The 25,906-nt window shown below is 39.2% G+C and overlaps 1 protein-coding gene across 2 annotated transcripts in view; it reads left to right on the top strand.

Moving 5' to 3' along the window:
* The window catches only part of Fshr (follicle stimulating hormone receptor), a 156,890-nt gene that overhangs the window by 109,144 nt on the left and 21,840 nt on the right, over window positions 1–25,906 (top strand). Inside the window, exons 5-6 of one of the 2 annotated variants that reach the window (XM_042675501.1) lie at window positions 21,897–21,968; window positions 23,568–23,645. In XM_042675501.1, coding sequence (XP_042531435.1) covers window positions 21,897–21,968; window positions 23,568–23,645 — 150 coding nt within the window. The remainder of the gene's footprint in view (window positions 1–21,896; window positions 21,969–23,567; window positions 23,646–25,906) is intronic. The other variant, XM_042675502.1, reaches the window with a different exon arrangement.

Below are 25,906 nucleotides of genomic sequence, written 5' to 3' on the forward strand. Positions count from 1 at the left end.
TTACAAGATAACGTATGAGGGTTTGAGCTCTGGAGTTAAACTCTCTGGATCTATTAGCTATTTATCACAAGCAAGGACTTAACCTCTCATAGCTTATTTCTTAGAAGAGAATGGAAATAATAATGCATGCCAGCTGCTATTAACAAACTAATGCTGTATAACTAACCACTCCCTAAAGATGTAGGCTTAGGGCAATAGCTATCCATCATTTCTCACCTGTCTATGAGTTGGTCAGCAGAATGGTTCTGCTGATCTGGACTATATTTGCCTGACTTCAGCTAAGCTCACTCATGCATCGTATCTAGTTGGCAGGTCAAGTGGAGGCTGGCCTCTCTGGGTGGTCTCAATGGGAATGACTCAGTTCTAGCAAGTTGGCATAGGCTAGTTTTCACTGTAATAATGAGGTTCCAAGAAAGGTGAGTTAAAGAGGCCAAGACTCTTCAGCACACACCCTGAACTAACACATTGTCTTTTCTGATGCCTTTTATAAGAAAAAAAAAGGTCACAGAATCAGTCTAGATCCAAGAGGTAGAAAAACAGATGCTGCTTCTCCATGAGAGAAGTTCCAGTTCAGCAGATGTGGATATGGGAATAGGTTTCACCACTTCAGCACTCCACTTGAAGTGTATAAAATGTGTTTTGTAGTACCTATCATCATAGACACTCTGTATACATAAGCTACTAATACAATTACGTATCTCTCCCTAAATGTTTGAGTAAGAATTAGTGAGCATGAAGAGGTATCTAGTATCACTTCTTACAAGGACAATCATCCCATAGGATTTGGCTCTCATATTTATAATTTCACTTTTAAATGTAATTAAAATCCTAAAGGTCCTGTTTCTAAATACAATTACAGTGAGGACGAGGACTTCAATATATGAATCTGGGGGGATGAACACATTTCTTTCCCTGTTATTTGTGTTACAGCAGCAGTCCTATAATAGTTCTGTAATCCAACAGTCAGGTGGAGGCAGATGGCAGCAATTTCATATATTCTATGGGATAATGAACTATTTGCTTCAAGGCAAAGAGAAAACACAAAATAAATGAAAGAATCCAGTGGGGAGCAACAGAGTTGAGTTGTTGGCTTTTCTTTCTTTCCTCTCTTTTTGTTTTAGTTTTTTTCTTAAACAGGATAAATGTTTAGCATCTAAGCCACCAATGCAAGAGATTACGGGATGGGGGGGGAGGAGTGGGAGGCGGGGGCGGGCGGGAGGGGGGGGCGGGAAAAAGCGGTTGCTATTTGACTTCAGCATCCTAATGACTGCTCACACATACATAGAAATGTTCTAAAGTTCTCTGTGTTCATGCCATTTCATGCCATTCATTTGATGACACAGAATTCAGGACAACTAGAAATCAGTGCTCTTCATCAATGTCTTCATACCTCACTGAGGAACTTGAAGTGGTTAGCAAAAAATACTCATGAATAAAGAAATCTTCTTTAACTGGAACTATATGCATCAAAGGACTCATCTGGGTAGATTTTTCAAGTCAATATTGTATTTGTAGGCAATATTTCTCTCTTTATTGCTCTGCCTTCTCAGAGCTGACCTTTTGTGTATGAAGATTATCTATTGATCTGTAAATAAGGTCTATGCAATATTCTTTTGCCTGTGCATCCTGTCAGTGAAATTCTCAGGCAGCTGGGTGTTGCACTTTGCTAGTCAATAAACCATAATTCCATTTTAGTAAACAAGTCAAACAGCTGTGTGGACCCCACCCACAACGCCCCACAGAAAACTATCTTATTCAGATGTGGGCCATTAGACTTCCTTAGGATGCCTGCTGATGGCTGCCAGGCCATCTGCTTTCCTCATTAGGGACAATCCCAGAAGATTCTTTTTTTTTTTTTTGGGGGGGGGGGGTGGTCCGGTCGTGGGGCCTGAACTCTGGGCCTGGGCACTGTCCCTCAGCTCCCAGAAGATTCTTTACTGGGATTTTGCTCAGCAATCCAGGCTATTCCTTACCTGGACCTCTGCTAAGTCCCTCTCTCTCATTTCTGACTTGTTTTTCTTTCTTTTTTTTTTTTTTTTTTTTTGTCAGTCTGGGCCTGGGCGCTGTCCCTGCGCTCTTCAGCTCAAGGCTCTACCGTTTGAGCCACAGCGCCACTTCTGGTTTTCTAGTGGTTTATTGGAGATAAGAGTCTCATAGAGTTTCCTGCCCAGGCTGGCTTTGAGCCGTGATCCTCAGATCTCAGCCTCCTGCGCGGCTAGGATTACAGGCATGAGCCACTGGTGCCAGGCCCTGACTTCTTCTTTTATTTGATGAAATAATGCAAGTGGCTCTCCTGGCAGATTGCAAAAGCTAAATCAGTCGGGTGCCAATGGCTCATGCCCATACTCAGGAGGTTAGATCTGAAGTCAGCCCGAGCAAGAAATAAGATCTTAATCTCCAATTAAACACCAAAAAATGAGAAATAGAGCTGTGGCTCAAGTAGTAGAATGATTTAGCTTTGAACAAAAAGCTAAGGGTCAGGGCACAGGTCTTGAGTTCAAGCCCCAGGACTAGCACCAAAAAAAAAAAAGCTAAATCACTTGTTGGAGGACAGGAATTCTAGGGACAGCTCAGGTATCAGGGAAGCACAAAGGCTCCAGTGCACCAGTCTGAGCTCAGCCTTCAGCTTAGTCCCCTTGTTAGCTAGGCAATCTCTAAGATTCCATTTACCTTTTTATAAACTAGGGAGGTTTACATGTTTTATAATGTAGGAATGTTAATATAACTTAGAAAATTCTCCATAAATATTAGCAATTCTTAGAAAATTCCTGGTCTGGTCATTTACTAGCTGAGGTGCTCATACAAAAGACTTTGTTCTCTCCTGTAAGAAATATAGCATAATACTAATGCCTTCCTTTTAAGAATGACATAAGGATTAGATGAGAGAGAGATTCTAAATCTTACATATTCAGGGCATAACACATAATGTTATTCATTTATGATCATGACCATGTGATGATGATGGTGACAATGTATTTTCCTTTTCCATATTTATGAGACTTGTTATTATTCTTGCTTTGGCTTTCTATAGTCTACATAGTTGATAGTCTATAGTCTGGACTAGCTGCTCTGGAACTTGCTATGTAGTCCAGAATGACCTCACACTGTGACCTTCCAGCCTCTTCCTCCTGAGTGCTGGGGTTACAGATATGCACCACCATGTTCAACTAATATTTCTAAGATTTTTTTGAAGGCCTCTTTAACTACTTCTTTTAGACGGGATTCACCAGCTGGCATTCAAACATAGAAATACATCATTGAGTTTCTCAAGGGACCAAGTTATCCTTCCTTACATATTCACACATAACTGGAAAGGTCCCTCCACCCTGTGGAGCCTTTTTTGTTGTCAGTCATGGGGCTTGAACTCTGGGCCTGGGTACTGTGCCTGAGCTCTTCAGCTCAATGCTAGTACTCTACCACTATGAGTCACAGCACCACTTCCAGTTTTCTGGTGGTTAATTGGAGGTAAGAGTCTCATGGGCTTTCCTGGCTGGGCCGGCTTTGACCCACAATCCTCAGATCTCAGCCTCCTGAGTAGCTAGGATTACAGGCATAAGCCACCAGTGTCAGGCTTTAACCTTTCTTTTTAATATTGATTATTCAATACAAGTAGTTCACATCTCCCTTGCCATCCCTATCCAGTTTAATTCTAGTTCTTCACAAGGTCAGCTAGTTGGGTAACTCTTCCCATCTATATGTTGATTTGTAGTTTAATGCTTTTTACATTACTTTATTGCATTAAAACTTCCCAGCAGTCCATAGCACAGACAGAGCACTGTAAGGGTTGACTAACTTGGTTATAGGACTCTTCTGACAGAAACATGCAATGTCCTTACAGAAAGGTGCTGAGTTCTGCTTGCCTGTCTGTGATGACTGGATAAAACCATACTGATCCTCGTTTTTAGAAAGTTATGGCTAGTACACATGTAGAAGAAAGGACTTGTGCTTCTCTAGACTTGTGCCTTATCATTTTAGATGTGAACTGACTGAACAGTAAGAACTCTTTCAGTCAGACAAGCATTCAAAAGTCATTTATTGAAGCAATAACTCCTAGGCTTTCTTGTGACTTTGTGTGTCCAAAATATGACAAGACAGTTATCATAGAGCTGTTATTTTAATTAAGGAGATAACTGATATTGGATGATATCAGGGGTCGGGGGAAGGCTACTATCAAGGAAAGTATAGCAAGGAATAGAGATGGAAAGTAAAGTTTTAGGAAGGGTGCTTAAGAAAGGATGAAATAGAAGTCCAGTGCCTTCCTTGAACACCTCTCATCTCAAGAACCTTAGTCTTTTGGGAAGAAAAGACTGCTGTTAGTCCCTAAAGATAACACATCTGATGAGCTATGTGGCACCACTGTGTGTCATAGAAGAAAGGGTGATCTATTTCCACGGATGATTCAGAAGAAAAAAAAAGGTTCTTGGAGGCAGGGTAACAGATGACTTAGAAAAATGGGAAATCAGAAAAATAAACTTCCTGTGGGGGGAAAAAAGAGGTGAGTAAATGGATAGATTGTAAAAGGGTCATAGAGTATGACGAGGTTAAAGATACACTAAATCCCTACTTAAAAAGAGTATACATTGCAAGAAAGTCTGACTAGATTTGGATGGGTAGAGTTGGAGAAGGAAAGAATAAACTATAAGAGACAGTAGATTATGTGATGGAGATAATTTGTGGATTGACCAGTAGCAGACTATACTCTAGAGAGAACTGCTATGGGAAAATTGGTATAATCCAAGAACAGAAAGGCATGGTCCAATAAGTAACAGAAAAAAATCAGAAGCAGCATATTGTTTACCTCTGAGAGACACTTAGATCCAATGGACCGCACTGATTTTGGCTCACTCACCTCCAGTTACTCCCAAGGCTTCTCTGCCCTCCAAATTCTCCCTGAAGTACTTCCTACACAGTCATCCTGTAAATGGTACTCATCAAGCATTCAGTCATCAATCATTATCAGCCTATCTTTCTGAGATGATCTACTTTCACCTCTGAAAGTGCCTTTTTATATAAACTTTACCATTCTTATTAAATGTTGCTATAAAATAATTCAGTCATCTTACACAGTGCTGTGATTATTGGGAAGAAATTAGTAGCTATCTCCCTAGCTGTCAGTATTGTATCTAAGGATGTTGCCATGACAACAGGGATGTTTGGGCACAATGAGATTACACAATTGCTTTTTTTTATCAGTAACCTGTCAGGCAGATCCAACTTTATCTACTATTGTCAACACCTGCAAAATGTGGCCAGATTTTCCTTCTGGAACACTGATTTCAAGGTGAGATTTCAGTCCGAGTATGTTAGCTCTCAGAGGTCAAGGACCTCCTCTTGATCATAAAAATGGCAGCACTTTCCTGTTACTAACATTTTCTCCCTGTTCATTATGTTTTCTCTCATAAGAAGTGCAAGTCCTTCATCAGCCAGGCAATAATTTGATCCAATAATTCGTATCAATGTAGAAGTGCTGATAGTATTCTTTCCAGGGAAATTAGCATTTTTAAAAGAGGAACTTGGATATAGTAATGCTAAACTCACAGTTGATAATGACTCTCAGACAAAGAAACTTCTAAAGAGAGAAATATCCTATGGGATCCATGCAAATAACACATAGTTAACCATCTCTTCTATTGGTCTGCAAATTCTGTGCCAGTTATTTTCTCAAGATACATCTTTTTTTATGAGGTTGCTATATCCTCACCTCATTAATTTTGAAATAAGACCAGTCTGCATCTCATCAACAGAAATCAGATACTAGAGTCGGTCCAGAAATGGCTCAGTGAACAAGTCTCAGATTAGCTGATTCAAGTTCAACCTTGATTTCTTCCTCATTGCTAGTTCCATACTCCCCACCCCACCCCCAGACAATGTTATGCTAAGCCAAGTAAATTTCCCCATTTCTCAAAATGAAAATAATAAAATATATTCCACAGGCCATTCACAGGATGAAAATGACCCTTCCTCTTCTTGCTGCCTTTAAATGTTCTGTTTCTGAAGTGTGTTCTTCACAAATCTGTTTTCAGTGCCTGGCTTATCCTGAGTCCAATAAATTCAGGCCCACCCTGCAAGGCCTTGGATAAAGGAAGTCTGGGTGACATAAGAAAACCTAGCATCTTCAGATCTCTTCACTTCCCACATCAAGATCCTTCTTCCTCATGTTCAGAAGCTCCTTTAAATGCCAGATCCTGAAAGGACATTAAGAAACTTAAACCAGCCAGGCACCAATGGCTCACATCTGTCATCCTAGCAACTCAGGAAGCTGAGATCTGAGGATCATGATTCAAAGCTAGCTCAGGCAGGAAGGTCTGTTAGATTCTTATCTCCAATTAGCCACCAAAAAGAAAAGTGAGGTAAATAAATAAAAAGAGGAAGGAGAGAAGATTGCAGTCGTAATATTCAATGCATATTCTATGATACTAGGAAAACTGAATAGAAAGTTCAGGTTGGGATGGGTGAGGGAGACAATGAAAGGGGTAACAAGATGCATTGCATTCATACACTGATTTGTTAATGGCAACTCTTTTTTATACAACTAAAGATAACAAAAATATAATCAACACAGAAAGGAAAAGCTGGAAGTGGAGCTGTGGCTCAAGTAGTTGAGTACTAACTTTTTTTAATTTAGTTGTATTATAAAGATGATATATAGAGGGATTACAGTTGCACAGTAAGGTACACTTCTTGTTGAACATTGTTACCCATTTCACTGTTGTTCTCCCAATATCCCTTCCCTCCCACTTTGAGTATACAGATAAAACGAGAGACAGCTTGACAATGTGAAAAGGTATTGGTCAAAACCTAACCCCTGGGAAATAAACTGCTGCCTCTTATTCCAGCACTGCACTCTCCACACTGGGCAGTTTAAAGATCATTTTTGTCCTTACAAATCCTTTTATACTTGTGGTTGTGCCTGGGAGAAAAACATGTTAAGATTCACCATCTTGCCCAGTGCCAGTGTCTCACACCTGAAATCCTAGCTACTCAGGAGGCTGAGATGGATGATTATGGTTCAAAGCCAGCCCAGGTAGGAAGTCCATGAGACTCTTACTGCCAGTTAACTGACAGAAAGCCTGAAGTAGAGCTGTGGCTCAAGTGGTAGAGCCAGCCTTGAGCAAAAAGCTAAGGGACAGTATGCAAGCTCTGAGTTCAAGCCCCAGTATCTATACAAATAAATAATTAAATAAATAAACCACCATCTCCATGGGGATGGGCCAGAGGAGGCAATAGGAAACAAGGGTAGACAAAATATAGAGAAGAAGGCAAGTTTTACACAATGAATTTGTTCTCTACTTCCTCCCTCATCCCATGTCCTGGGTAACTAGTACTGAAGAAAACATGGTCCTCACTCTAGAGTAGTGCAGAAAAGGAAGGAAGAAAAAAAGAAGTGAAGAAAGGAAGGGATGAAGAAATGAAAGGAAGGAAGGAAGGAAGAAAGGAAGGGAGGGAAGGAAGGAAGAAAGGAAGGAAGGAAGGAAGGAAGGAAGGAAGGAAGGAAGGAAGGAAGGAAGGGAAGGGAAGGGAAGGGAAGGGAAGGGAAGGGAAGGGAAGGAAGGGGAAGGGAAGGGAAGGAAGGAAAGGAAAGAAAGGAGTGAGGGAGGTTCATTTCCTATTTTAGACCAGTTTAGTCATGACCCGAACTTCCCCTAGCTGGTTTTTACTTCACTGTAATACTCATTGAGGGAGATCTACTTTCTCCTTGCTTCTATACAGCCACTCATTTTGTCTACCTCATCTTTTATAATAGTGTGAACTGTACCAGCTACACTGTAGTCAAGCATCCCAGATGCTTCCAAAACCTTGACTGTCTATCTCAACTGCCTACCTGTCCTCCCCAGGACCAGATGCAGGAGGAATGGACCCTAGGGTTTCACCAACCATCAGATCAGCTGACTCAGGACCAGAAAGTAGCAAGTTGGCAGATTTCATCCCTATCTAGAGCCCAATTTATCTCTAAGACAACACAGAGTTAAAGGTCTGCCCACAGTAGGCTCCTAAGGAGAACAGAAGCCTGGCATGGAAACTTTCTGTTTGGGTAGTGAGCAGGGAGCAGCTGCTGTTTTCAGAGAAATATCTTGGGGCTTTGCAGAGTGTGAATGCTTAAGTGACAAATTCTGTATGGAAGAATATTTTCATCTTCAACAGACATCATAAAAATGTTCTGCTGCTGTTAATCATGAATCCACCGCCCCCCCCCAACAGTGATCAATCCACAAATAATGCCTAGTACAAGACACATCCCCATTTGGGATGTGAAGCTAGCAGGGCTGGGAAGAGACAGCAGATGGTTGCTGGGGTACTGCTAGGAAAGCCAGGAGGTAGTCTTCCTCAAAGGGTGCCTCCTGCATCATCTCCCTACAAGGACCAGAACACCTGAGCTGCAGGACACAAACTCAGCCAGACACTTAGGCAAAGCACTACTCTTTATAGGAAGAGTTTTGTGGTTGTGCTTGTAAGAACATGCAAGCAAGCAACAAGAACTAATTGTATCCAAAGTAAAATGGAGAGAAAAAAAATGACTTCCCTGTCTCCCGCAAAAGGCTATTGTAAAGAAGGGAATGGCCAAGATGAGAGAGGTAGGAAGCATTTGGGAGTGAAAAGCAACAAACCAGTACAAGCATAGTTCTTGAATAAGGCATTGCTGAATGACACAAGGTAGGTATCAGGAATCCTAATTTAGAAAGCTCTTTTCATTTAATCTAAATGTATTTAACAAAAGCCATATGGATTATTTAGGGAGGGCTCCATTTTCCAGACAGAAAGCTGAAGGTTCAGAGATGTCAACTGAAGTGTCTAAGATCAGAGGATTGAGAGGATGATGTGGAGGTGGGAAGACTACAGAAAAAGATAATTAAGCATCAACTACATGACAGGTTCTGAAGCAGGCCTGTGGTTCAGTTCCCAGAATGTATCTCAGCTTCTGACATTCCAAAATGCTGAGGTCAGCATTTTGCCCAATCTACAGATGAGGATTTTGATAGCCTGGAAATAAAAGCCAGAAATATTTGACTCGAGCCTTCATTGTCTTTCTTTGTGGCCCATGACTGGAGAGGTATGAGGTATGAATACAGCCAACACAGATGTACTAAGGGTTCAGAGCCCAATGTGTGCATTTGAGTAATATGTCGTTTATAATCTGTGATCATCTATCCAGACAGAGTTGAAGTGTACCTAAGAAATAGCTTTCTAAATAATTTATATTGGAAACGAGTTTGTGGGGAAGGGTGTGTAAATTGTTTAAAATATGAACTCTTTCGTGACTCCCAAATGTAATGTAAAACAAACTGCTTGCCTTATAATGGTACTTTAAGTTAGTCTTACCTCCAAATCCAAGAAGCTCCCAAAAGGTTGCCACTTGGAAACACTGATTGCTGCAAATCTAACCAGGGCAATCTTAGGCCTGAAAGTTCCTTGGTAGCCAGCATGCTATGATGAGAAGAGCATCACCAAGACCTGAGAGCTGAAGTGCTTGGATTCAGATTCCATTTCTTCCTCTTCCTCTGACAAGTCAATGTGAACTCTCTAATCCCATTTTCCTGCCTTTAAAATGAGGCTAATAGTAATATCTTCTTTTGTAAGGCTTTGGGCTGGATTCAATAACTTTAATCCAGGTAAGGCATTTGTAACCTTTTATTTGTAAAGCAAGGAAAGAGGTACAGTTTCTATGTTTTCAGAAGTCATAGGTCAGTCTTCCCTTTGCTTCCATGAAGGACCACATTTGCACAGAAATCAAGAACATAGCAGTACAGTTCATTCTTCTGTCAGGGAATCTCATGATAAGAATTTGTCATCTTGCTAAGCAGAGGATAGCAAGAAAAGAGCCTGCAATGTTGAACCTGGGTTCAACTTCTAGGTCTGCCTCTGTTGATGTGTTCCTGGACTTCTCTCAGACCTCAGCTCTGAGGATGAGAATACCTGTCCCCTAAGGTAATAGAGAGGAATAAATAAAATAATCAATGGTAAGTGCTTGGTGTGGTACCTGAACACATAGGAAGTGTTCAATAACTGTTGACCATTATTATTATGAATCCTACATGTACTTTCCAAAACAGCACAACACAAATCTATTGCCATTTCCACTTGGCAGCTTTTCAGAATCATTGGTTGTTCTTCCCAAGCAAAATATTGTACATGTCTGCCCCAATTCCTAACCCTGTGCACACAAACAAAATTGTACTTACATTCCAAAATAAGTTGGTTTATTTGTAAAGTAGATATGGCCATAACTGTAGTAGAGTATAGATAATAAAAATAATGATAAATATAATTACACTTAACTTTCATTTTATATACTTTTTAACATGGCACAAAAAGTCTATTTTGGGTCAGGTGCTGGTGGCTCATGCCTGTAATCCTAGCTAGTCTCCTCAGGAGACTGAGATCTGAGGATCATGGTTCAAAGCCAGCCCAAGCAAGGAAAGTCTATGGGACTCTTATCTCCAATTAACCAGCAGAAAACCAGAAGTGGCGCTGTGACTCAAGTGAAAGAGCACTTGTCTTGAGCTGAAGAGCTGAGGGACAGAGCCCAGGACCAGAGACAAAATAAAGTCTATTTTGACCAGGGAGCTGGTGGCTCATGCCTATAATACTAACTACTCAGGAGACTGAGATCTGAGAATCACATTTCGAAGCTAGCCAAGGCAAGAAAGTGTGTGAGACTCATCTCCAATTAACCACCAAAAAGCCAGAAGTGGAGCTGTGTTTCAAGTGGCAAAGAACTAGCCTTGAATGGAAAAAGCTCAGGGTCAACACTCAGTACTGTCCAGACCCCAGTACTGGCACAAAAGAAAAAAATCTATTTTATTTTCTCTAAATATATTTAGAGATTCGTTTTATAACCATATCAAAATTAGATTCTAATGGCTGTCAAAAGTAAATTAAGTAAATACAATAGAACCCCATAGATATAGTCCCTGGATCATCATACTTAGTGTTCAATCATATACTGCTTTTATGCAGATACTTTTATAGAATTCTGCTAGCAAACTTTCTTCTCTAGTGTCAATTAGATATTTTTTCAAATTGCCTGGAAGATGTTATGTTTTCATATTTTTAATAAAAATTCAAAATCTCGTGAAAACTTACTACAGATAGTATATTTCCCTGTTGTTAAAATATGCAATATGAAAGTTTTCGCACATGTTGATATACATCATTATCGTCCAGAACCAAATGCATACATGATGTTTTTCACAAATCTCTCTTCCTAACACATTCTTTTCAAATGTGTTTGCGCTCTTCCTCATTATTAATGTATCACTTTCCCTCAAAGATATAAACAAACATTCCTACTTAGAAGACATCTGCTTTGTAACATTATTTCTAATGGTCATTTGTCATCATCATAAAAGAAGTCAAATCAACTACAGACCACTAAAAAAGAAAAAAAATTAAGTCAGGTACCAGTGGCTCACACTATAATCCTAGTTATTCAGGGGACTGAGATCTAAGGATTAAGGTTCTAAACCAGCCTGGACAGGAAAGTCTGTGAGACTCTTCTCTCCATTTCATCACCAAAGAAGTTAAAGTGGAGCTGTGGTCCCAATGTTAAAGTGCTAGGCTTTAGCCAAAAGAAGCTCAGGGATAGCATCCAATCCCTGAGTTCAAGACCCAGGACAGGAAAAAAAGAAAATAGACCAGCTGGGTGCCAGTGGCTCACACCTGTAATCCTAGTTACTCAGGAGGCTGAGATCTGAGGATTATGGTTTAAAGCCAGCCCAGGCAGGAAACTCTGTGAGACTCTTATCTCCAATAAGAGTGGCAGTGTGGCTCAAGTGGTAGAGCGCTCGCCTTGAGCTGAAGAGCACAGGGATAGCACCCAAGCCCAGAGTTTAAACCCCACAAAAATAAAATAGACAAAATCTAAGTCATGTTTAGTTTTGTCACCTCTGTACAATTTTTATTTTCTTTTTTACTCACATCAATTATTTATACAAGAGGGGTTTATTTTAACAAGTACATTTATGTGAATAGACTTCTTCATCACAATCACCCCTCTATAAATCTTCAAGTGCTAACATGGTTCTGCCCAGGAAAAGCCAGAACAAGCAGAATCACACAGGTAAAAAAGGAGGATGCAGAAAAGCTACCAGGAGGAAATAGCCAACGGGATGAGAAAGGCGGTAGGGGGACACTGGGGAAATCTGCTGTGGTTTTCGACTCTTGGGTCCTAGCAATCCCACAGGGACTTGGACATAGGTGTAGTAAATCAGCACCCAAGAGAACTGGGGAAATGCAAGCCATGATCCCAGGTCTTGGCAGAAGTGAAATCACACCATCTCAGTTACAGCAACTAGAATAAAAGACTGGAACAGGACCACGGCAATACGTATCTGGATAGGATATTAACTCATGAGGAAATCTTGTCTTTCCCTTGATAGAATGACAATGAATCTAAGTCCTGAGAGACTTCAACTAACCCCAAGGGCTATAAAGAATGATGGAGCAAGAGCTGTCACCCAGATCATCTTTGCCAATATTCACACCGTTAAAACTATCTAGAACAGATGCTTTTGGCTGAACTGAAACAGTGGGTCAAAACTAGAGTTTCCAGCCAGGCAGATAGGGCCAAACTCTCAGAAATGTTCCCTCTGGATTAATTAAATTCCTTCTGATTACTAAGGAGTCTGGTTTCCATGGAGACTGAAGCAAGTCTGAACTGAATATGAGCATTATATAGTCCCAGTTTTGAAGGTCTGAGATTGAGAAGACAGGAAACGAGGCTCCCTGGCTGTCTCACGTAATTCTCTACACACAAACGTGTTAAAGAGAGAAACTTGAGATCTTAAAATGCTAAGGAAATTGCTTAGGGTCATCCACATAGCTAAAAGAACACCACACAAACCCAGGGTCTCATTGTACAACTGTTTACACACTCTGCCATCTAACTCCAAGATTCTGTGACACTGTACCACATCAAATCTTTACTTAATCATTTAGCAAACATGTTAGCATCTGTTATCATGTTGCGCATAGGTATGCAAACTCCTAGCTAATAAACTAGGATCTGTAGTGAATAAAAATATCTATATCAGCAGGCCTCATAATGTAATGAATTTTTTCCTCATTATTTACATAGTCTCTATTTGCTAATTCACGTGCTTACTAAATCAAATTCCCTTCCTAGTCAAATTCCCTGAAGCATGTCAATGCACTACTCCAGCCATGGCATAAACTCTGTACCTGTCTCAAGTCCTGGACTAAATGAGCTTGCTTACATAGTTGATTATATCATTGATTATTCCATGCCACCATGGGTTTGGATAGAATAGAGATGAAGAGTTACATTATTGATGAGGAGGAATATTTTGTCCTTTTTTCTGCTACACTTTTCTCATTTGCTTCCACAGCAGATAGTAACTATCCATCAATTTGGCCTGATCATGCCTATGAACTCTTGAGGTAATGCTGCAGTGGAAACATGAACTACCTACATTCAGAGAACCCCAAATCCTTAACTCTTCATCTCCTTTCAAAACCCTAGCATGGCTACTCAGGATTCCCAGACAATTACAGACTTTCCTACCTGGCTTTAAGGATACTTGTGATACTGCCTTGTTCCCCTCTTGTTCTAACTTCTTCTGCTTCACACCCTCCCATGTTCCTGTGAGCCAGCTGTGCACATTAACTACTCTTAGCTCATGCCAGAAGGCTCTGCGTTCTCTTACGACCTCAGGACTTTAAGGAACCTCCATACTGCTTTCCAATTTTATCAGCACTATTTGTTGAAGAGGCTTTCCTCCAATCTGTGATTTTGGCTTCCTTATCAAATATTAGGTGGCTATATGTTTGTGAGCTTTTTTCTGGGTCTTCTGTTCCATTTGTCCTCAGCCTGCTTCCCTATGACCCAACAATTCTGCTCCTGGTAATTTATCCAATGGACCACAAATCAGGCCAAACTAAAGCTACCAGCACAATCATGTTTATTGCAGCATTGTTTACCATAGCTAAGATACGGAATCAATCTAGATGTTCCTCAGTGGACAAATGGATCAACAAAAATTCTACCCATCCATCAGAAAGAATGATATTATATGAAGCAAAGTAAGCCAGAGCCAAAGAAATATAGGCTGTATGGTTTCCCTCATTTGTGGTAACTAGAATGTGCCTATAGATCTACAAGTAAACACATTGAATGACTAAAATGAATAAATAAAACTAGGGCATGATAAAGTATAGAAGACCCTAGTCATTAACATATAGAGGCTAAACGAGGTCTCTGGACAAAGGTTCAATAGCTATGTGCAGACGATTATACAAAATAATATTCTATGAAATGAACTCCAAGAAAAGGAAACAAGGGACATTCTTTAGCTGTCATTGTTGCTGTTTTAGTTTTCTTTTCCTATTGTCTTGTTCATTAGCTTGTTTGTAGTTTGGAAGGTAAAGGAGGGCACAAAAAGGTGGAACAAGGATGAACAAATACAATGGTGATCTTACCAGGAACTATGTGGAAAGTGAACTGGAGATCTAATGGGTGGCGATTGGAGGGAAAGCATGGGAGAGAGTAATGGAAGGGGGAGATACGGTTCAAAAAGAATTTCACTGATTGCACCTGATTCATGTAACTCTAATCTCTATCAATCAACTATACAAATACAATTTTAAAAAGACATCACCTTTGATTCTCTTCCTAAAATTGGACCTTCCTGGCTATTCCTTCCTTTTGCTCTGAACTTTTAAGGCATCTGTGATCAATAGCATACTAAACCATTCTCTGAATGTTTCATCTGTTAATCTTACTTCAACTGCAAGCTCCCTGAAGCCATGACACTATCTCTGACTTCCTCTTTAGGCTGTATGGAGGTAATATGGGAAGAATAATGCACAGTTTAGTGCAGCACAAAGACATAGTCGATTAACTCCCGTGCACGCACGTGCATGGGCACACACACACACACACACACACACACACACACACACACACACACACACACACACACACACACACACACACTAAGAACTTCCAAGTACTATTGCAGATTAAAGAAACCACTAAAAATGCAGTGCACCTTAGAGCCACAGGGTCACCTGTTCATGAAAGGCAAGTGTATTAATCTGTGGCAGAAGACGTGGGAATGGTTCCCAGCAATTGTGGGGACCCCACTAAGTTCACTCTGACAGAAAAAGTACTTACTTTGAAACCTAAAGATTAGGGGCAATCAGGCAAGAAAGGCACTAACAGCAGTTTAGAATGTGAAACTCGCTATTGAGAGGGGAGAATTCTGAGCCAGTTACTTTTCTTTAAACGATCTATTTGCAGAACTTAGATGTGCTGACATTTTACCTTTAGGCCTTTAACTGTTTTTGAAGATAAACCATGGTTGAGTGAATCAAAATAATTTTTCAGCAAGCAGTCATTTGACCAAGGCAAGCCTATTGAGACAGAGTTCCTCGCTGATTACCCACTTCCAGTTTCCATCAGACATAAATTTATTGATCAGAGGGGAAAAATGAATTGAAAACTAAGTGTTCATCCGAACTCCATTTCCTGTGTTATCTTGGGGTTATAGAAAGTCTCAGTTACACAGTTATAACCAATAATCCATCTCACTGGATGGTCACTAGATCTTTTTAAGTGTCTTAAACTCAGCACTACTGCAATCATTTTAGCCATTTTTGCCACATGTTTTCTTTCCTATAAAGACCAAAGATTTCAATGTGCTTCTACAGATATCTGTAGATAGCCCCTAAGTAGAGAGATATGGAATTTCATGCAATCAATGTTAAATGATGTACTGTACCAGTCTCATTGGAAATACATGAATTCTTCATTCTACCCATTATATAAAATTCATATTCACTCCCTAAAAGAAATGAGCAAGTTGCTACCCATATAATGTCAAATCAGATACCTATAATGGGCCCAAGCAACGTGTAAGTACACAACCCCCTCATGTGTTCATCTATCACATAGCAAATAGCACATTACCTGGCTTAAAAAGCTCAGTAAACATTGAACATACTACATGTGCTAGGCACTCTGCCTGGGCTGGGAAGGCGGCTCAGTGGTAGAGTGCTTGCCTTGCATGCATGAGGCCCTGGGTTTGATTCCTCAGCACCACAGAAGCAGAAAAAGCCAGAAGTGGCATTGTGGCTCAAGTGGTAGAGCACTAGCCTTGAGCTGAAGAGCTGAGGGACAGCATCCAGGCCCAGAGTTCAGGCCCCATGCCTAGGAAAAAAGATAGATAGATAGATAGATAGATAGATAGATAGATAGACAGACAGACAGACAGACAGACAGACAGACAGACAGATAGATTGAAATCTTGCCTTCCTACCATTGACAATCTGTTTAAGAGAAAAACATTGGATAAATCATAATAATATATAGAAATAATATATAGTTCAGAATTCTGATGAGTGACTATAAAAAGAAAAAGTGCTAAGGAGGATACAATTTTCCTGTGAATAAATCAGAGGCCTTCATTTAGATCAGCAGTCTGAATGCTCTTTTTTGAGGAAATGACATTTAGAACTGAACTCAGAAGGTTGAGTTGAAGTTAGCTGGGAGCAAAATGGGTGTGAGCCTTCCAGATGGACCACCTGCCAATATTCAGAGACAGGGAAGATTCTAATGTATCTCAGGGACTGAGGAAGAGCCAATAGTACTAAAGTGCTTCAGGGAAGTAGCATAAGATGAAGGTGCAAGAGCTGGTGGAAAGGAATATTAATATTAATCTGGGTGTTAAGGAAAGAATAAGCTCTTCGTGGCAAATGGAAATACGATTTGCATTGTTTAGAAGAATGCTCTGTATGCTGCATACAATGAAGGGGAAAGAACAAGATGAAGTGTTGAGAAAGCAGGAGACCATTAGAAATCCAGAGGGATGATTGTGGTGGTCTGTTTTAGAATAGTATCCATGGTGGTGAACAAATTTTCGTGGAATGGAGAGAGCTTTCAGAAATGGAATCTAAGAAGACTTAGAAATAGACTGGATGTTAGGAGATGAGGAAGAAGCCAAGTTCATCACATTTCTAATGGACAGTTGACTGGACAATAGGTGGCCGAACAATTGAGGAGGAAGAGCTGGGTGGGGCTGATGGTCAAGAGAAAAGCTTAAAGCTGTGCCAATAAAACATTCAGGAGGATAGTAGGACAAGCATTAATGAGTGACAGGCTAGAGGGGTCAGATGGTAAGTATGAATGTAAAGATCACCATACTTACATAATACTCCTACTCCATAAGCCCTAAAAAGCAAGGTCTACCAAGCTGAAACTATAAAAAAGAGATACAAAATGCCTAGGATACAAATAGATGGAAGAAAGACAACAGAAAATACTTAAAAGAGAACAATAGAGGAGAAAGAGGATGAACTGAAGCTAACAACATGACAGAAACCAAGAGAAGAGAATCTAGCAAAGAGAATAACAATCCAGAAAGTCAGATAAACTTAAAAAGAAAATTTAAAGCATTCAGTAGATTTGGAAGTTGGTGATTTGGTGGATTTGGACACAACTACAGTCATAGGGAGATATCAGATAGTAGATTGGGGCGAGCTGGAGATAAATTAAGATGGTATATGCAAACAACACTTTCTAAATGTGAAGTCATGAACAATGAGGGAGGAGAAATTAGATGAGTATAACTGAAGACAGATACAAAGTCAAAGAAGATAACAATCATCAATAAACCTATGTATGACGTGAAATTTAGTGGCATTTGGTGTCTTCTCAAAAAAAATGTCTGCACAAGTAATTACATGCAAGTAGTTTATTTATTTGCATAAAGGGCTTGGAGTGAAAGAAAAAGGGAAAGGAAAGCAACTCATGAATGCATTATCAAGAGGTTCAATACTAAATAATTAGAAACCATGCTAGCATCAAAATAGCATGTAGAATATATTCAAAGGTGTTCACCCAAGAGTGTTCTGATGGATGTTAACTCCTTAGCACTTCCAGATCTGCAAAGGCCTCAGGATGGTTGAACATGTTCTCATAGGTGTCACTTGAAGAGGGATGAGAAACCCGCAACAGCAGGTGTCTTTCAAGTTAAGTTTGATGATAGCTTATTGCCATAGAAATAGCTACAGTAAAAATTTAGGTCAACAGGATGTGAAGCAGGACCAATAAGTCTCTATGTTGATATTCACAATCCATGTCATTTGTAGCTTGAAGAGATAAAATGGCTGTGGCTAGTTTGTATCAGAATTGGTATGTAAGTCTACCTGATTCCTGCCTTTATAGAAGACTAATTATGGGGGAGAATACAGTTAAGAATTCAAGGTGTGTCCTATAAATTTAATAACAGTGAGAGATGGGATGGGTAGGAGGGATGTGTGAAAATGTTGAAAGGGATGACATTGATCAAGATTCATTCTATTCATAAACTGCTTTTTTAAATGGCAATTCCTTTGTACAACTACTTAAAGATAATTTAAGTTTTAAAAAAAGAACGTAAAAATGTACTCATTACCTCACTTATGAAAGTTACTCCTCTGTAGAACACCTTAATGATAATAAAATTATAACTTAAAAAAAGACTAATTACCTCAAAGATTAATGCAATTTGAGAAGCAAATTAACTAAATCAGGGGTTTTTGATGCATTCTTGGTGACAAAAGCAAGAAATCTTTTAGAAATATCAACCAATTAATCCAGTGTTTTAAGAGCCCATACCTCATTCCAAACCCACAGAGAATAAGAATATTGCCAGAGAATATTAAATACAGTCCCTGGTTTGATGTCTCACTAGGGGACTACTGAATAAACACATAGAAAGAGATCTAAAAATAGTAGAAGGAAGATATGATTAAATGAGATGGGGGCGGGGGGATGGGTATTTAAAGTTATGGCAGTGTTTCTTTCAGAAATGAGTAGAATCTCAGGGGCTATGGAGAGTAATGATCAAAGCTATTTTTGTAGATGCTTCAAATTCCAAATGTTAAGGGAAGCTATGTCTGAGTAATGAGACTTCAGGTAATTTTTTCTGCATGTATTTACGTTTCATAAGTCACAAGAAGTCCATATTACTTTGATTTCAAAGAATATGTTTTTAAATAATCAACAGATACAGAGCAAATGGAATCATGCAATCTAAGAATCCAATTTCTAGGTATTCATCCAAAAGAAAGGAAATTCTATATTCTCAGACAGTTTTAAAAACACTGTATATAAATTATTAAATGCTTAAACTATATAAAAATGATTTACTTTTCCTTTCATATTGGAATAACCCAGATATCCTTCAACTGGCAGGTGGAGAAACAAAGTGTGGAACATTCATAGGCTGGATGCTATTTAGGAATAGAAAACAAGAAACTAGTGACACACATAACAACACGAAAGAACATCAAATGCATCAGGCTAAGGGAAAGAAGCCAGACCCAAAGATGAAATTGCATTGTGTGCAGGAAATGGGTAGAGCTAGAGAACGTGTTAACTTTAAAAAAGCTATACTGAAAAAGAAAATACTTCATGTTTTCTCTCATATACAGGATCTAAACACACACACACACTAATGTGAGTATAAAACTGGCCCTGTTTGAGAGTCGGCACCAGCAAAGGGAAAAAGAGAGGATAAAAGAAGGGGTGAATATGACTAGCATACTTTGCAACATATGAAACCCAGAAAAGGGGAAAAGAGGGATGAGAAACAATAATAGAGTGGGTGATTTTGATCAAATACACTGCTTGCTTATATGTATGGAAATATCACAATGAACTCCCTTTGTACAATCAATATATGCCAATTTTTTAAAGTTGCATATTAGATAATTTCCTGAATATGATACTTTGGGGAAAGCCAAACTATAGTCACAGAAAACTGATCCATGGTTGTTATGAATTGAAGGTTAGGGAAGGGTTAACTACAAAAAGGAAACACAAGGGAACTTGGAGGCAGATAGAACCATTTCATACCCACATTGTGCTAGCGATCACATGGCTAAGCATTCATCTTCACCCACAGACCTTGATATCAAAACATGTCTGGGACAAGCAGAAAAGGTCAGATAAGATGATGTTAAGCAAAATGAACCCCAAGATAAGGACACAAGTGGGTTTTTTTCTTCCTTGCTATTGTTTCTAATGTATTTATAAGGTACCATGTGATTTTTTGTTTTGTTTTGTATGTCCCTCCCCCATGGTATAACCCCTGTGTTCATTGTATTTGACATTGGTATAATTTGGGGAGGGGAAGGGAAAAAACAAATTGTTTAAATAGGGATACAGATTGACCCATTGCAACAATGAGATGTACAAGACACTATGTCGAAAAATGAACTTCACAATTTAGGCAGAGTGTGGGGGGGGGGGGTGAGAGGGTCGGGGATGGGGGGTGTAGCTGAGGAGGTGGGAGGGAAGGGATGGTAGGTGAAAACCAAAGGAGGAGGCAACAATGCTGGATAAGAAATGTACTCATTACCTTGCTCATGTAACTGTAACCCCTTTGTACATATTTTCACAATAAAAAAACTTAATTAAAAAAATATTTAAAGGAGAATTAACACTAAACTAATCCCAAGAGAACCCTCTCAAATAGAGCAAAATACCATCTCAAAGGCAAATGAAGCAATCAAAGATGTTACCATCAAGATAAGTTCCATGTGCATCAGTGGAACCAAGTGAGGACTCAACATCTGAGAACCATTATGGATAACCCCACAGAGGGGATTCACCAAGTCTCTGGATACAGATGCAGAGAACAAGACACCAAAGTCCATTTCAGAGCCATAAACTCAACATGATACAAAACTCCTTCACAACTCATAAGAGTTCTTTAGGTGGCAAGCAATCAAGACCAACTACAGTTTAGATAAGGAAGGCATGGAAGAAGAAATAGGAGTTGAGAGATAGTGGAACTTTTTTAAATAACTCAGGGGTGAGGGAAATTCTAAAGAATAAAATGTCAAACAATTCTCTTGTGCCACTCACTAACCTTGGACACTACTGTCATTTAACTCAAAATTTTATCTGGATAAATCTAGGTACAAACTAGACATCACCTAACCTGGCTTTTTAGATTTCTCATTCTCTGTCTCTTCTATAATGTGATAAGAGTTGCTCATTCAGAACTCATTGAGTATTCATAAATATTCAAGCCAGAAGTGGAGCATTAATAACATGGTGTCGCCTTTAACTAGTAAGAAATATTAGTCTATAGATAGTCCTTCCCCTCCACTAGATCAACAATTCTAATATATGTTCTGAAAATCTCCTAAATCAAGCCTTTGAAATTAATGAACAATCACTAGTAGCAATAGCCAACTCAATAATACATCCTAAATTTGATTACATTTTTCACATTCAGATTCACACTTCCTGTCCTGGATGCCCTCACCTCCCATTACCAACAGGCTCAACTTCATCTCAGGCTCTCAGGCCCTAGACAATCAGTTCTTGGGAAGGATTCATGGGAGGTCTAGAACTGTCAAGTATTAATTTATACATTGTCTCTTAGGGTGAAAGCAGCAGAAGACTTGGCTCTAACCAACTTCCTTCACTCACTTCTCAAGAGAGTTTGATTGACCCAGCTTAGATCACAAAAATAATCCAGAGTAAGAGGGTATAGACAGACTCTTATTCCTTAACCCCAACACAACCATTCGTATTGTGGAAGGAGCATTCTCCAACAAGTATATTGAGGCTAGAAACAGCAGAAATTTCTGTTATGTAGTTGGAAATTACTTTTAAGCATGTTAACATATCAATCTATCACAATCAAGTGTGTTTATAACTGCAAACTACTATCCTGGTGCCTGAAGTATAAATTGTTTTCCTCTACATAGTGAGCAGTTTACTAAATCCTGGTTAGAACCTTAAAACAGAGAATATAATCATAATCTGTGTATATTACAGGCTTTTCTGGTATGTATTTCCGATAGTTCAACATTTAAAGTCTAGCCACTGCTTACATGGTGGCTTCATTTTTCCTCACTGTCACTTTGTCTCTCCCTAGGTTAATATCCAACACAGGTATTAAGCATTTGCCAGCTGTTCATAAGATTCAATCTCTCCAAAAGGTTTTACTGTAAGTTTTTCATTGAACTACATTGTGTCAGTCAGCTTTCTGTCACTATAACAAATGCCTAAGGTACAATTAATCTATACAGAGAAAAGGCTGATTTTGGTTCACTATTTATTATAAAGTGTTCAGTCTAATATTGATTAGTCTTCATTGCTTGGGGCCCACACATCAATCCAGGCACACATGGAGAAGCAAAACCTTCCACTCATGGGCAGGAAGAAAATTACAAGGAAAAAAAAAACCCTGGGATCCCACAATCCTCTGTAGGGCAAGACCTACAGAGACCTTCCACTTGGACTTATCTCTTAAAGTTTCTATTACTTCCAAACAGTATTGATCCAATGACCATGTATACAATACACAGGATTTGGAGGGTAATCAAGATCCAAAGTATAGCAAACAATTACTGACTCTACTCAACCACCTGGCCCTGATGCCACCTTGGCATCTAATATGCATTATGCTGCCTACGTCCCCTAACTGTATTGCTGTGGGTAAACCAAGATAGGAAGGCACGCAGCTAAGTCCTTGGTTTTTACCTGCAGAACAGTCAGTCTCAGTTTGGAGGAAGTCTATAGGTTCCTCAACAAGTGTTAACAAACCAAGCTTGTGACAAAGTCACCAATCTCTCATTTTCTCACTAATTAATGCTTGATTACTACATTCCTACAACCCTACCATACTCCATCATCCTTTCCTTTTCCCTCCAGGTTTTTTTACTACCCTATACATACAGAACCTATCTGACAATTCATAATAAAATGTTAGTAACATGCTGTCTTTGCCTTTTCCCAGGTTGCCTATATTTTAAAAGAGGATGAGAACAGGCAATGTACATTGGTCATTTTATTTCTAATAGTAAAATTGTAAGAATATAAATAGATCCTACAGAAAAAGAACAGGAAGTTAAGTAGGAAAGGGATCTTCTAGAACTCAAATTGCTTCAAGATGTTTACTACTACTACATGTACATGTTAGATCAGACCTAATAGGAAAGTTTGATGGAAGGAATTAGGAATATAACACTTAAAAATGAGAACTCAAACTTTAACTTATGAGGAAAAAAATCAGTGATGAAATTATTCTGTAATTCAAGGAGAATAGAAAGGGGAAAAAACAGCTATCAGAAGGGAAAGGAGATGGAAGGAGGAAGGCCTCCTGAGGTGACTAGAGGAAATGGGTATGGGAAGTAACAGGCCAGTTTTGGTGTCTATGTCAGAGAGAATCTTGACACAGTAACTAGCTAAGAAACCTTTCAGAGAGAGAAGGTATCACATGTCCAAAATTCCATCTTTAAGAAGAAATGGTAAGAAAGCCATTTGTTTCCAAAACTTTGGCCTCAATATCTTCTGAATAGAAAACTATATTAAAACATTATCTCAGCTATGGTAAGCAGGAGAAAGTGAGGGATGGGGTAACCATGTTTAAAAAGAAATGTATGCATTACCTTACCTTTGTAATTGTAACCTTCTGTTCCTGGTATACATAAATAAAATTTTTAATTACCTCCATTAAAATCTTGTCATGTCAAGTAAACTAAGCATGGGAACATTACATGGGTAGAGCTGACATAAATGTCTAATTGTCTATACTTCCTTCTAGAGACATTCAAGATAACATAAACATTCACATGATTGAAAGAAATTCTTTCATGGGACTGAGTTTCGAAAGTGTAATTCTGTAAGTAAATGGGGAAAAGGGAGTCTAATGAGAAACATTTGATTTTCCACTTACTGATCTCCTTCTTTGCTTGAGAACTTTGGTATTTCACCAACTTTCTGTTTCTTTGTTTTTCTCTCATCTTTATATCTCAAAATCACAACATGGTGTTGTGCTAATCATTTATGATTCTATGGTGTGAACCAAAGTATTTAAAATTGCTCTTTGAATGATGGTCTCCTGTGATGCAGCATCTGTTCCAAAAGACAGAATAACTTGTGCATCAATAAAGCTAGTTATTGCCTGGCAAGGCTTCTTTTGCCCAAGAATTATTTTTTAAGTCCAGAAAAGAGGCTGACTTTGGAAGTAGAACTCTCTTCCTTCATAACCATATTAAGCAGCTCCTGCTCAAGCCCATGCTGAGCATAAAATGACTTCTCGTTTTCTTGGGGGAAAAAAAAATCACATTTTTGTAATGAATTCAAGTTACTCCCTGTGACTTCTCAACAAGATTTTACATGTACTCTGCATTGTTAATGAACAATCTTCTACTCCTTTGTGCCAGTATCCAGCCTGATAGTTCACCTCCTCTTCAGAATGGCCAAGAAACTGGGCACTGAATTTATAGGGTCCATGAAAGTGAAATGTATATGGAAAGACATTGAAGGAAATAGTAATTGCAACATTACATCTGTAAGGAAAATTATCTTTTACATTTTATAAATTGTTGCACGCCTTTTGTTTTTGTGTGGTCACACGATTTCGTTTTTCTAAACAGTTGTGACTGTGTATGTATATTTTATTATTGTCAAGGTGATGTACAGAGGGGTCACAGTTGTAATAATAAGTACATTTCTTGTCAGACTTGCTGCCCCTTCCCTCATTTTTCTCCTGCTTTACCACCCCCTCCACCTCCCCCACAAGTTATACAGGTCATTTCCAACATATTGTCTTATGTATATCGCTGTTGCATTGTTTCCCCCCTGTGACTATGTATAGATTATTTCTTTACTAACTCCTGTTTATGGACACTGATTACATAGGATTTAGGTACATACTTTTCAAGAGAGGATGGTTTTCTTCAAAGACTCAACATTTTTTCACACATGTCTCTAGAGGATAAATCTATACTTTTGAGGACAACAGCTATGTTTCTTACCTTGGCTGGTCCTTAATCCACAAAACCAGAAGATTCATGCACAACACAGTTGAAGCCTCCAGTTGCTCTTAGTTCAAGTATTTCATCTTAACACAGGGTACTAGTTTCTACCAAGAGGGCCATCCAAGTGCACTCCGGGAAAAGCACAGAGCCAAAGGAGACTGAAGACCAAAAACGTTTTCTATTCCATAGAAAATTTGAAGCCCTGTTCTATAATAGACACCTTTGTATTCTTAGACCATCAAACAATGAAGGGTTATCAGGAACTTGGCTAGAAACTCAGGGAAATGAACAGTTAAAAAGACCATTGAGTAGAGGCCTCTTACCTCTTACCACCTTTACCACAGCAAGCAGAAGAGTGCAACAGCCTCCTAGAAGAATGGCTTAATTTGGAATTCATAAAATGAGGTTCTGTGTGTAGTCCCATGAAAGGCATTCCGTCCTTCCCCAGGTAGCTTCCAGCTAGCCTGCCTGCCCCTCAGTGGGTTAAAATGGCAAATCATCTATGCTTTCATTCTTCAGGAGGATGGGCTTCTGGGGAGAAAGCCATAGTCCTGACCCCAGAAGTGCAACAGAACTGAAGTAGATGGTGATGTACTTGTTCTTTAGCATCTGCTCTGCTCAGATCACCATTACCATAATCACCATCACCTTCACCATCCAGATGTCAAACTGGAACTGTCTTAACAGACTAAGAGATATATGCTGGCTTCCCTTTTATTCATAGTTTCAGTGGCTCAGAGCCTCAAGGCAGGGATTCTGGGCATCTTTGGCTTTTGTATGAATAACCCAAAATTGACATAAACTAATACCATCCCCTTCTTACATGGTGGTATCTGTGGATGGAGAAACCATATAAAGACAAAGGGTTCTTTGGAAGGTGAGAATTTGTCATTCTTTTTTAAAGTTTTGCTTAATCATAGCAATATCTGCATAACACCTGTGTGCTCTGAAGATGAATTTTCTCATGTACAGATAAATAGGTAGAACCCATATGGATCCACACGCTCCTTGGGGTAGACTAAAAATCAGCCAGCTAGAGTGTCCAGGACAAATCCACCCCATATACTAAGAGTGGTTTTTACGTTGTAGTGATACGAACACTATCATGGAATCTAAATGA

This window comes from Dipodomys spectabilis, unplaced genomic scaffold (assembly GCF_019054845.1).
Source record: "Dipodomys spectabilis isolate Male_0828 unplaced genomic scaffold, ASM1905484v1 ptg000026l, whole genome shotgun sequence".
In the NCBI taxonomy this organism is placed as follows: domain Eukaryota; kingdom Metazoa; phylum Chordata; class Mammalia; order Rodentia; family Heteromyidae; genus Dipodomys; species Dipodomys spectabilis.